Source organism: Chaetodon trifascialis, chromosome 22, assembly GCF_039877785.1.
Source record: "Chaetodon trifascialis isolate fChaTrf1 chromosome 22, fChaTrf1.hap1, whole genome shotgun sequence".
Lineage (NCBI taxonomy): Eukaryota > Metazoa > Chordata > Actinopteri > Chaetodontiformes > Chaetodontidae > Chaetodon > Chaetodon trifascialis.
In genome coordinates, this window is record NC_092077.1 from 5,973,887 (window position 1) to 5,987,411 (window position 13,525).

General features: G+C 44.6%; 1 protein-coding gene across 11 annotated transcripts in view; it reads left to right on the plus strand.

Moving 5' to 3' along the window:
* Nucleotides 1-13,525, plus strand: part of nav3 (neuron navigator 3) — a 301,610-nt gene that overhangs the window by 275,368 nt on the left and 12,717 nt on the right. For 8 of the 11 annotated variants that reach the window (XM_070992307.1, XM_070992300.1, XM_070992304.1 and 5 more), the window contains 8 exons: nt 861-884; nt 1,068-1,145; nt 5,760-5,843; nt 6,928-7,039; nt 7,603-7,727; nt 10,674-10,697; nt 11,153-11,319; nt 12,374-12,527. In XM_070992307.1, coding sequence (XP_070848408.1) covers nt 861-884; nt 1,068-1,145; nt 5,760-5,843; nt 6,928-7,039; nt 7,603-7,727; nt 10,674-10,697; nt 11,153-11,319; nt 12,374-12,527 — 768 coding nt within the window. The remainder of the gene's footprint in view (nt 1-860; nt 885-1,067; nt 1,146-5,759; nt 5,844-6,927; nt 7,040-7,602; nt 7,728-10,673; nt 10,698-11,152; nt 11,320-12,373; nt 12,528-13,525) is intronic. The other 3 variants (XM_070992302.1, XM_070992303.1, XM_070992305.1) reach the window with 3 other exon arrangements.

The window sequence follows — 13,525 nt, forward strand, 5'->3', positions numbered from 1 at the left end:
GATTTACCGTTTGATTTTCTGATTTCTGTTGCCTTTTCCCTTTTTTTCTGTCCTTGTTTATTTGTGGTTTAAGCTCAAGCTTGGATCAGACAGTAATAGCAAATACACTGTGGTGTTTGAACCCTGCCAGATGGGTGGAGTTTAGCAGTTTGAGACAGCTCACACAGTGCAAACTGACAATCACAGACCAGAGGCACTGTGCAGCACCACAAGTGACCCAATTCTGGTTCTTTTTTCCTTCAAAACTGACTCATATTTGATGCTTTCCGCTTTCAGATCCTGAGACAGGTGACCTATACATGACTTGAATTTGTCATCATTTGCTTGAGACATGTGTTGTTATGTTGGCACAGCAGCAACTTTCCTAAGCAGCGTTGGCATGGATGATGAAGAACAACAATCGAATGAAATCATGAATAGGATTTGAGTGGAATTCTAAATAGTAAAAATCTAAATCCCAGAAAATGTCAAAACTGTCAATGAAGAGTCTTAAAAACAAGAGGGAAACATGCTTTTTGTCACATGGATTGTATCCAAAAACTGACATTAACATACATCTGAAACATTCTGCTGTTGGAACAAACCAAGAAACCAAATCCTTTCTCGTGATTGGCCGTACTTTCTTGTACTTGTGTCAGTTAAACCGACACATCTAGTACTTATCAGGTATTTGCAGATACTGTTTGACCCAGGTGAGGAATACTTACCTCTACCTCTGGCTCTGCTGCTCAAAGTCTGACCATGAGAAAACCAGTGCTGTGGCTTGTGATAACCTCTTTCTCTCCAGCCACATCAGTACATGCTGTTTGATGGAGGCATGCAACATAGTGTTAATTTTTACTCTTCTCTTTTCAATCAAGGGCCAAACAGTCCAAAATTCCACGGTAATCCCCCACACTTTGTGTTCACACTTCACCCCACTGTCTTTTTACACAGTAGTACCATGTAACTACACAGTTTTTACATCAAAGTTATCAACATGGGAGTTGAAAGTTCAACGCCTCAGTATTTTTCTTTCTGTTTATCACAGTGCGTTAACTCTCTTCTGTACTTTCTTCCCCAAACAGCAAATCAGAAAGCTGCGTCGGGAGCTGGACGCCTCTCAGGAGAAGGTGGCGACCCTGACGTCTCAGCTGGCTGCCAATGTGAGTTTGTTTACTTCAGACGACGCCGTCAAAAAAACAGCCGGCTCATTTGCATGATAACCTGCTGTCAGAGAGGTTTTATGGGAAGTGTTGCCTATCGAAGCTCTGGAAGGAAGAAAAATCTTTGAGACGCCCACTAATTCCTTTTCACCGTGTTTGAAGCCACCGTGTGTGCGTTTAGGCTTTTGCTTGTTTGATTTTATTGCCGTGTGTGTTTTTGTGCGCTTTTCCTTCGATGGGATGTTTTCTTCTGCGTGTTTGTGTGTCTACAGTACAGAGAGGATTGTCTCTTTGCTTTTGTCTCAGCCGGTGGGGTTTCAGCGAGAACAGGAGACTCTCCCGAATTCAACCAAGCAGGGAGAATCAAATGGAGGTAGACGGGTGTAGAAAGGGATCAGGGAGATGAGGATAAGTGAATCTAGACTCAAGTGCGTCATGCGTGGGTGAAGCAGAGTGAGATACAGAGACCTCCAACCCGCAGACGGAGCTGTCTTTGTGCTGAGATGCAGATAGATCGACAAACTCCAGCGTGTGACTCGGCTCAGCCCCCCCCCCATCCTCAATGCCAAGTGCCTGATCGAGCGTGGAGGCAGACGGGGTCTTTGCTTCGGTCCAACACTTTGATCACAAAGTTGTGCGTAGCTGAAAGTGAAGGCTAAACTGCAGGAAAACTTGAGTGGAAGATGAAGACGTGACTCTGTGGAACAGTTACGCAGGCAGTCCAACGACTCTTGGTTTGTTTCTGACACGTGAAATTACTTGACGGTGAGTTTCACATGGAGCTTTGCATTTCCAGTGCAGTTTCAGTGGAATATTTCTCCATTCAATACTCCATCGATTTTATTCAGCAAAATCTGGTAGGTGTTTGGGAGTATTACTGCATTTTTGGAAAAAATGCACCATCATGAGTCCAGCAGTTTGTGCTTGATCAGCACATTCCACAACGAATTTCATGGCTAAGTTCTATAATTTAGCTCCCCCACCCCAACCCCACCCCACTCCCCCACCCCGGCCCCCAGTGTGGTACAACAGCACTGTGAAATGAATTTAGTGTTGAAAAACTCTATTTAGAGTCTTGAACTAAAAGAGGCACAAACCACAGTTGCTGGTGTCAACTCTGTTAGTCCACCATTAAATCCATTAGCTGCCTCTCAGCTGGAGTGGGTCATGCGCACCCACATTTTATGTTTCACAACTTAAACTGCCATAGCTATAGCTATTTTTTTTTTTTTTTTTGTCACTTAAAAAGAACTAGAAGACACAGTCTCAGAAGACCAGTGTCTCACCATATTTGTTGTTATCAACTGGCTTGTAACAGGGTCACTGAACATCAAAACAGCAGTGGAAAAGGCTACCAGTCTCATAGTGTGCCAAGCCATATGCAAACACGTGCACAGAAGAAACCCATATGTGCTTTCCAGCTCCCACTCAGGGGAACTGGAAAGCACATGTGAGTAGTGGGTCGACGGTGGGTAGGACGTGGGGAGGCTTGGAAATAAGAAACAAGAATAACAAGTCTGTTGCATTTGAGCTGCATTGCACCGTATCGGCATGGTACGTGGTGGGTTGCTGGCGCTGTAAGCTTCTTGTTATCTTCCCAGTGGGGAGTGTGTCATATGTTCTCCACCCACGGTCCAACACTAGACATTCACCGTGACGTTTCTGCATCATTTCAACCTGAACTCATGTAGGAATACAAGCATCTGTGCAGGAACTTTGGTAGATGTTTGGCTAAACCATGCAATTGAATGTAGACATGCACTTTGAAAGCACACGTACTTTTAAATGCTCTGTCTTTAACACTCAAAGTGAGGCTGTTATTGCCAACACAGAGAAAAACTGGTATTTTCAAAATGTCAACTCCTCAGGAAGAGAGCTGTAGTTTGAAGACCTCTCTCTTAATGAGATATTATGTAACGCTAATTTCTTTGCCATTTATTCTTTAATACGTGGATGTAATGGTGTGTGTACTAAAAATTCGACTTAATGCATCTTTGACCTTATCTTGTGGTTTCAGAAAAGGTTTCGAACGTGCAAATGTCAAAAAATCTCTCAACCCACAGAGCGACATCCTTCAAGTTAACGATGAAACTCACCAAAGTTGAAGTCATGGTGATGTCAGAATGTATATTTAAAGGTTAGAGAGGGAGGGCGCTTTATGGGGGAAAGATGTGCTGAATAGTCCCAAGTGTTTAATTTAGGATGGCTGAATGCGTTTCCATTTCATCTCCGGAATTTTCATCAGAGCCACAGAGGAAATTCTTCAGTGATTGAGGTCATCTGATCTTGATCTCTCTCATTTGCTGTGCCACTGCATACGTAATTATTATTATCTTTCTCAATTGAATTTGGATCTTAAAGTATTATAGACATGTTCAGCACCCTCTGCATGCTCTCACAGAAAATGACTGTCACGTTCGAAACGTATTTGCTGCTGCTCTGTCATGTTGGATTAAATGCACTCACCGGACGTCAGTTTGATTTCCTGCATGTTTGTTTTCAGTTTAGTTTCAGCATTAGTAAAACCAACATCCTGTCAAAGGCATTAAGAGGAACAAATGCTGCCGAACTGGTGAAATATTGTCGCAGTCAGTGTTTTTTTTTTCCAGTCTGTGAAGGGGATACATTTTCCTGCCTGGACTGACATTAAATCGGGTTTAAGAGTTCACAGAGGCTCCCCTCCTCCCCTCTCAGCCCCCCTCCTCTTTCTACTCACCCTTCACTGTGTCACACTGACCTTGCTGCCTCGCCCTTTCAGCTCAGCCCTCCCTACCCCCCCCTGTTCTTCTTATTCTTCTCTTCCTCCCTCCCTCGTTTTGGCTATATTCCTCATCGCCATCCTCTTCCCTTCCTAATTCCGTCCCCTCCCCTTCGCCTAGAGCATTTAAACAGTGTAGCCCAGCAGTGGACGCAGGCTTACGCAACTGTAGTCATGGTTGTGCGTTGTCTGTCATCCACCGGCACACAAGCCCTTTGAGATGTCTTCCATGTTTTCACCAGTGGATTCTGACAGCTTGAACGCAGATGACTTCTTCACCAGTTCGCTGGTTTGGCCCACCGTCAACCTCTACCCTACACCCCAGGATCGGGACGATGGTCAGAAAAACTGGGGTTCGGGGGCTAAGCGTGGCCGCCTGGGCCGGGACCCAGCAGCAGGACAGATGGGTCAGCCTTGGGATGTGTTAGAGTCTGATCAGCACCTCCTACAGGGCGGACAGGTGGGCAGAGGGGTGTTGAGTCGGAGCTCACAGGTGGAGTTGGAAAGAGATGTGGAGCTGGAGAGTTGGGTTGGAACAGTTGGCATTTCTAAAGGTCAAGACCTTTGCTGATTCAGCCAGGGACACAGAGCAGAAGAGGCAGCACAGGGTGCTACTGTGTGTGGGTGGGTGTTTCTAGATCTGCGAGGTCCTATAAAGTCCTCAGAGGATAGAAAGATGAGGATTTTTCTCATTTTGACCAAACCTAGACAGCACATTTGGGGACAAATGCTGTTAAATTTAGTAAATGAAAGTTCTCAAAAGTACAGTATAATGATGCAAATGCGTGTATGTGTGTGTTTGAATGTGTGTTTGTATGTTAAGCAGAGATTGTCTGATCTGTCTGGGCATGCTGCCCACCTCTCTGTGATACACCAGGCCTGACAGGTGTCTCAGGGTCTCTAGCTAAGAAGGGGAGGATGAGCTGGCAGCACACACACATGCACAGATTTTACCGATTCAGGTTTGCACAAGGACACACAACCACGAACATAAGGCTTCACCAGACATTCAGACATAAACATGCATTCAAAAACACATGCACAAATAAATCCAGATACACATCCAGACGCACATACAGGTTCAGCGGAGCAGATGGCGTGACGTCGCCAAACATTTGCCATCCTTCAGCGTGTCGCCTCCGTGTGCTCAGGTGGCAGATGAAGTCAGGGAGGGCGGCCCGTCTTGATCTGTGTGCCACTGTGATATCCGCTCCTTTCTTTCAGTGCGGAGTGTTTTCACGGCGGTGTTAGTCAAGCAAGACGTTTTTGGAGCACGCTCAAATGTGTGGTGGTAAATCCACAGCAAAGACAAGACAGCGAAGTAATAGAAAACGCTTTTAACAAATTCCCTGTTCAGATAAAGCATTTTGAACATGCTCGATGTGAACTTGTCCTTGAAATCTGAGAGTGACTCAAAGTGACGGGCTGCTTGCTTTTTGTTTTTTTTTTATCTATTTATTTTAAGCTGGATATCCCAGCAGCATGTCTTTATCGGGTATGGGGAACCTCTTCAGGAATTGACAGCTTATTCATTAATTTGTTGCTTCTTTGACATCAGACTTGCAGGCACACAAACTTTCCACAGCCTTGTTTGGTCCTCAGTCGTCTTTGGCTCACGAGAAAACTTCAAAGCTATCGTCACCAAAAAGCAGTCCAGCTCATTAATTCTTTGCAGAGGCCTTTTCTTCAAGAGAGGACCTTTTTTCAAAACATTCAACCTGAATATTGATTTCTGTATTTTCATTAAGCAAGTCCAAAGTCATCATGGAGTCAGTTTTGAGATGTTAAGTTTTTCTAGTTTTCATATTTGTACGAGAATAAAGCAATATTTTATTTGTGTCTCTGTCCGTCTGCAGGCTCACCTGGTGGCAGCCTTCGAGAAGAGCCTGAGTAACATGACCTGCCGTCTGCAGAGCCTCACCATGACTGCTGAACAAAAGGTACAAGAGCATAGTCCTGGATTTGAAATATGCTGCATATGAGCTCCGTGGCCAAGGTATTACAGGGAGGAGAAATGATTAGGAACAGGCAGCGGCTTGACACTGTAATAGCGCAGTGGAAAGTAACAATGTGGAGGTCAGCAGTTGCGGATTATAATGGCTATTTTCTATCTTCAAATTCCAGTTCTTGACTCGTGAAAGATTTTCTACTGAAGTTTCCATTTTCACACACAGTTTTTCTCATTAGCTTTAGTCGTTGCCAGAATGTTTTTCTAACTTTACTCTAAACCTTAACCAAAGTTGTATGACTTGCTTAAACTACAAGTCTTTTTACTTTACATGCAAGTAAAATTGCCCAGCCCTGCATGGACATGCAATGATTCAGCATATACCATCGATCTTATGCCCAAAATCCCATTTCAAACCACAGTATTCTCCAGAAATCCTCCAGCATTTAACTACTCTTAGGTCTCTTTTCCTATATTTTCTTAGAAGTCGACTTTTTTACCGACAGGAGGTTTTGAAACAGCTTGAACGGTATGGAGGCACTGATCACACCACAGCAGCAATATGTTCAAAGATATATCCCTACCACACATTATGAATACCTCCCTCTGTTCGCACATCCACACACATGCACAAAATGCTGACAAGCCTTGGCAGATTTTTAATCCTCTATAAATTAAAGCAGACTGGGATCTGGTGGGATGTCTTTGTTAAACAAGGCCGTCCCAACTTTTAATTAAAGTAGAAACCCTATCTGCAGCCCTTAGTGGTTTTTCGGGCAAGGCAGAATAGGAGACTCTCTCTATCTGATCGTGTTGGTCCAACAGAGTGGAGCTTTTTATTCTAAGCAGGTGGTGCTGGGGTTGGGGCAAACCCACTGGGAGACTCCTATCTTCTTCAAAAAAAACCCCCTCCCTTTATTTTTGTCTCTGATCTCCTTCCACTAAAAGCCATGCCAGTGCCAGATTTAACAGTTTGTTTCCAGTGACGCAGCTCTTGTGTTGATTCCGCATGTTCGGCCAAAGGAAGAGCAGTTTTTGGTGCATCATCCTTGTTTAAAAACCGTGTCTCCCCCCAGGAGTCTGAGTTGGTTGAGCTGAGGGAGACGATAGAAACACTGAAGACCCAGAACACAGACGCCCAGACAGCCATCCAGGTGGCGCTCAATGGCCCTGACCACCTGCACAAAGGTAATGAAGAGACCAGCTGGGGATGCTGGATCAAATTCAAATCATCTGATGTTCTGAGGAGGCCTCAAATGTGTTGGAAACAGCGGGGCCATTTTTAGCCTGATTGGTCCCAGGGGGAATTGAATCCCTAATACTTGAAGTGTTTGTGTTGTATAGGTCAGTTTTGGAAAGGCTGATTAATCATAGCTGCTTATTCAAGCCAAGCTGACCCCAGTGTTACTGAAGCATTCATTTTTAAAATGTATTCAGCATCAGAATGGCTTTTGAATCAGCAAAAGCCATTCTGATGTATTTATAGTCTTTAATTATGTCTCTGTATAGTTCATATAGTTCATTCATTCATCTAAAATGTGTGTGGAAAACTGTGTGTGTGTGCAACATGAAATCAGTTCACGGTTGCAGGTGTTTTTGGGTTACTTCTGTATTAATATAAGTGCAGCTGCACTGTATTTCTTACACTGTAGCTACTCAACATCTGATTATAACTTTAAAGATTAAGTTAAACCAGCCAACCCATTTTGGTACATTTCATCTCTCATCTACGTTTTGTCTGTCATTTGTAGACCTGCGGATTAGACGGCAGCACTCGTCCGAAAGTATGTCCAGCATCAACAGCGCAGCCAGTCACTCCAGCATGGGCAGTCTTGGCAAGGACGCTGAAGACAAAAAGAAGAAGAAGAAGAGCTGGGTAGGTGGCAAAACTAAAGAAACTGCCAGCACAGTGAGACAGAAGCTGCAAAGAAAGTTTGAGTCCAAAAACGGAGCAAAAATAAACCTCCCGGATGTGAACTGCTCAACTGTTCTTCTGCACGAAATGCCACAAACTCTAAAAGGCAATCTGCAAATCCCTCCCACAAATACAAAAACGCTGTAAATAACTGAACAATTTCAAAGTGTTCCTGCAGATTATGCAGCTCAAGTATCTTCATCTCAGACCTTTCCATTCAGCCGCAGTAGACATCAGAAGCCTTATATTTTACACTTAGTTTTCTTGTCATTGTTTAGGAGGTGGATTCAAAGGACTCTGACTAATTCAGAAACATATGAATTATTCAGTGGCTTCAGATATACTCCATATGCCTGCATTAAAAGATTAAATGTCGTCTTTACATGAATGACGGCATTTTCATGGATCTATGAAATAAAGCTTATTATACTTTTGCACCCACTGAAAGGGCTTCAATATCAGCGAAATGCCTAAAATGTAAACGCATTGAATAATCTGTACTCACCTGCATACAGCTTCGCCTAACCATGAGCTCAGGAGGGCTCAGGAGTTCGGTTGCGGCAACTCTTTATGTGATCACAACCTCCAAATCAAAAGAAGTGGGATCAGTTTTACCTCAAATGGCGAACTGGTTTTTATTGCTCTCACTTGTGCTTCCATTCGTCTTCCTTCTCTCATCCTGTGTGAAACTGGTGTTAAAGTGGGTGTTTGCGCGGCTGTCTAAGCGTCTGTGAACAATTGGTTGGTCCAATTTCAAACCAGCTTGTGATCAAGTCACCACTTGCTTTCTTACTTTAAAAGTGTTTTTGTGTTTGGACACATTCGAGGTTGAAGGCAGAGCATGTTGGGATTCCCACAGGTCATCAGCACAATTCTAAAATCTAATTCATGTCTTTAATGGCATCACAGCCTGCCATCATATCTCCGTTGCTAGGCTGCAGTGCTGAGACGGTGTCAGCTGAGTGGCTGAGGTAGCATACAGTGGTTAGGGCAAACAGAGGGTCAAGAAGAGGAGTCAACAATCCTGCAATTATTGTTGAAAACACGCTTTAAATTTCATACACAACAGCATGTAAATTAGGTTGGAAAGCAGCAGAGTGGCCACGAACATCATGGATACTGACATTCAGCTTGAAAACAGGGCATCAGCTGCCCAGAGGTTAGAGAAGTGGTGGTTGAATCTCTGTGTCAAGTGGGCTGGGCAAAAGAGAAACACTCTCATTTCTATCAACATCTGCTGTCAACGTACTCTTGAGAAGTGCTTTTAATCCCTCGGCTTCTCCGCTGGGTTTAGTCAAGTTTGAAGCTCTAAAAAGACGTGGGATACATCTTTATTTCTCCAAATATTACAACAAGTTTATTGGAACTTCTTCTAGTTTCTTTGATGACCCAATTTGCTTAAGTGTCCAAGATGTACTTGCACCTGCTCTGGGATTACAGTCAAGCCATGCACATTTGTGTTATGCAGTACAGATCTCTTATTTCCCTTTCGACTGAGGACTGTGTCCACAAATACCCACAAATCAAAGCAAAACAGCCAAATTATCTAAAAATGCAATACACAACCACAGAGCTCTCTCTTCTCCCCCTGCCCTTCTCTCTGATTTCACTGTTCTTTGCTTCACTCTGCAATAGCGGCTCAGTGTCCCTGGCTGGAGAGCTGTTATTTGCTGCAGCCCCCTGAGCCAGACAGATGACATATTAGAAGTTCCTTCTCAGCCAAAGAGTGAGGAGCCAGAGCCAGTTTTCAGTCTCTGCTGCAATGCAAAACGCCTGCCCTTGAAATCAAATGCATGCAGCCCAAAAGTTCGCCACAGAGAGTGACATCCTAGCCTGCTACATTAAGTGGGACCCCAAAAAAAGTCAAGTCAGGCTCATGAATACAAATCAATCCCTTATTTAAGCAGCAATTAATTATTCATTTGCATAAATTCTGCCTTGATAAACACATGGGTGGAGACACGGATAGACCTGGACTGAGGTTCCTGATAAATAGTGAGCAGAAAAGCAGCAGATCATGATAACAGAGTGTCACCGGAAGGATGGAATAATGAAGAGGCAGAGTCGGGCTGGGGCTGTGTGCCAGCAAACATCTGACCTGCTAAAGCAGCCCGGGCAGGATATGGACTGTGGGAAGTGGCAGAAATGTCCCCACAGAGACTTATAAAATGTTGCATTATTCAGCATATACTCATAAGTGCAAACCTGAGGAAACATCATGCAGTGTTATACTGTGAGGACTGTCTATTGAAGGCTCAACCTTTAGCACCAACGCTAGTCACATATGTGGAAATCTGTCAGAATGATATATGTTCTAAACTCCACCCATACATTTATTATCTATAGCTGCTTAGCCTGTTCAGGGTAAATGGAAAGGTTGGAGCCTTTCCCAGAATGCACTGGACGGCATTGTAAAATGTTTTGTTTACTTAAACCTGAGTCCATTCTGTTTGTGTGTTCTGTTCATTATGTTTGGAGTCCTGTTGATTTCATACAACGTCTTGTACTACATGCTTACATCTGTGCCATCATTGTCAAGTTTTCAGTTTTTACCCACCTTTCAGAGCAGCCGCCATGTAAGACTGATCAGTGCAGCTTTAAGACGTCTCATCGCTTTCAACCAATCATAATGTACCTCCCTGTCACAGTCACCCGTGTCATAGAGTGTCAATAATCTGGAGCTAAACATGACTGTGAAGATCCCTATCAGACAGTTATCAGTGGAGATAAATCGATGATTAGGGTGTTCTGATCTTAGTCACAACAGCAATCTTCATTATCATCATCGGTGCAACAGCAATAACTGTATCAGACGCGTTAGCAGCATTTAGCTATAATCGCTCATCAAGTGAGCAGGAGTGTGTGTGTGCTGTGTCGCTTAACGCTGGGTGTGTTCTGCATCTTCAGGTGGCTGATTCCATCCCGGCTCAGGTCAGTGGCTCCCAGAGTGACTTCTGTGTGTGCTGTGGTTGTTCCCCATCCTCCCCTCATCCGCTCGCTTATTCGTTATTGCTCCTTCTTCCCCTCTCAGAGCAACCTCTTCTTCCCCTTTTCTGGAAACGTCGGCATGGATACAGCAACCCCCCCCCCTTTTTTTTTATTTTGATTGCTTGTTCAGCCCTAATTTTTAGAGTCATTAAAAAGCCTGCCCCCCTTTCTGTCTTTCATTTCCATCTCTACTTACAGCCTTGCCTTTTGCCTCCCTCTTTCCCTAAACCAGACAGTGACCATTGCTTGGAAACAGGACAGCGTGACTTCCTGATCTGGCAGGATGTGATGTCACCAGAACTTACCTCTTAGGAACTGACATGTTGTGACTGTCGTGGTTGGTGGGTGGCGATACTGACGCCTCCGCCCCGTGTGTATTTGTATTATCTGTCTTGCAGTTGCGCAGCTCCTTCAAGCAGGCGTTCAGCAAGAAGAAAACTAAATCCCAGTCGGCCCACGACGAGATGGAGGAGATGACCGACTCGCTGCCGTCCTCACCAAAACTGCAGCACGACAACAGGCAGGGCAGCATCGCCACGCTGCGCTCTTCTCCCTCCACCACAGAGTGAGTTTTCACATGTGCATCCACTCTTCACTCTCCATATACACACAGGTGATACAGTCAGCAGCTCCTCTGTCCTCTCTCAGTCTAAATTCTTTCCACTCTGATGTTTTTGTTTCGATTTCTCAAATGTCTCTCAATCCTCACCTCACCGTTCTTTCGCCTCTTTTCCGGCCTCTCTGCTCATCCTTCTCTTTAACGTCTCTCCACCCGCTGTAGCAAGTGCGTTTGCGATAGAAAGTCCTCCCCCATTTGGACGCCAAAGAAAAAGCAAAACGGTCACGTGGTCTACAAGCACAGATCTCGGTAACAGGCTCTGTGTGGCATGCTCCCAGGGAGTGTGTGTGCAGTGGGGTGTGTTGGTGTGACTTTCCTCTGCATCTCAATGCTACGAACACCTCGGCATGTTGGAGGTGATGATCTCTCTGGTTCACTGCCTGGACCAGGACCTCTGATGTGCCCAGTTCATGAAAAGCAGCAGGAGACTAAGTAAAGGGGCAGAGCATGTGGACGTGTCAGTTTTTGAATTTCACACAGTGAACTTCACAAGTGTGAGAGATTTTTGTTGTGTCTTTGAATTAGCGAAATAGCATTGCATCTAACTCTAGTTGTTATGTTAGATCTCTGCCTGTTTATTATGAAAATAACTGAATCATGAATGCAACCACAGCACTCACTGTATGTCCCACACTGAAGGAGGCCTTCAATATAACTACAACTTTGATACTGTAGTTGTTCTACTGGTTGTTCATTGTGCTAGCAAAGCATTGTGGGAACCATAACTGCAACATGTCATCAGATTGCTCTGCAGAAAAAATGTTGGAGAATTGTGAACGGGAAGGATTCGCTGTCCCAAATGTCGCACTTCCTCATTCACCTCCATGTTGTAACTGCCTTCGCAGTTTTCACCACTGACTCCTGCTTCCCACTGAACTTCAGCTCTCTTGTTCCCTTTAAGTGTGTGTTTTTTCTCTCTAGATTGTGTGTGTTTGGTATAACCCTCGAGATGACCCCCTCCCCTCCTCCTCCTCCTCCCTGTGTGTAATCCCGGTTGCAGGCTGTGCGAATGCACCGAAGCCGAGGCTGAAATCGTCCTCCAGCTGAAGAACGAGCTGAGAGAGAAGGAGCTCAAGTTGACGGACATCCGCCTGGAGGCACTAAGCTCCGCCCACCACTTGGATCAGATCCGAGAGGCCATGAACCGCATGCAGGTGAGACCACACTCTCTGGCTTGGGCACCTTTTAACGTTGCACACAGGTCAGACTGGAGCAGCTCGCAGAGTTGCCCAGTTGTCAGGAGATCATGGTGGTGAAGAACTCGTTTATATCTTGCCATCAGTCTTGTGAAGAAGGACACACTTTTGGTTGTGCTTCATATGGGCTCAACTTTGCTCTGTCTGTCCAATTTAATTGGACTAAGATGGTGTGTTTTCCCCTGAAGGCACTGGAGCATGACAGCTACCAGTTAGGAAGGTAACTAAATGCATTTAGTGGATGGCTGACACGGCACTGGGGGGCACCAGAAGGGCTGAAGGCAAACTAGCTGAAACTAACACAGAGCCTCTCATACTGTTTGCACCCAACACTGTTGCAGTTAAGCTGTTAAATTGTAGTTCTTGATATTGTTTCTGTTGTTCCTTCATTCTCTTCAGGTGGTGAGGAAAATCTCACAGCCCCATACGCTCTAAGAGCCAGAGGAACTCCAGCACACAACCCCCTGAACTGTAGTTTTTTCACTTCTGCTAAGATATAATGTGTTAATTAGTGTGACTCAGTAGTGAGTAGGTAGATTTTGTTGCCTTTGTGCAAAGCCAGGCTGGCTGTTTCCCCCTCTTTTCAGTGTTTACGCTAAAGTAAGGTAACCAGCTGCTGACTCCATTCAGACTTGATGGTAGTTTCAGTCTTCTCATCTAACTGTCAGCAAGAAAGGTAGTGAGCATGTTTCCCAAGATGTCAAACTGTTCCTTACATTTTTGGAAGAGTAATACAAGGGAAAAAAAGACCAAAAAAAATGGAGAAAATAGGATTCTGTGACAGCCAGCTACCTTTTCAGCTGTCACAAAGCACAGTGAACCAGCGAGCTGCATCACCTGTGAAGCTGGCAATGAATAAATGACTTGTGAGTCTCTCCATTTTCAAATCAATGGAGGTGGAATGAAATTGTTTATTTGCCCATGAAGCTGAATAAAAAGACACAAAGTGAAGTTTC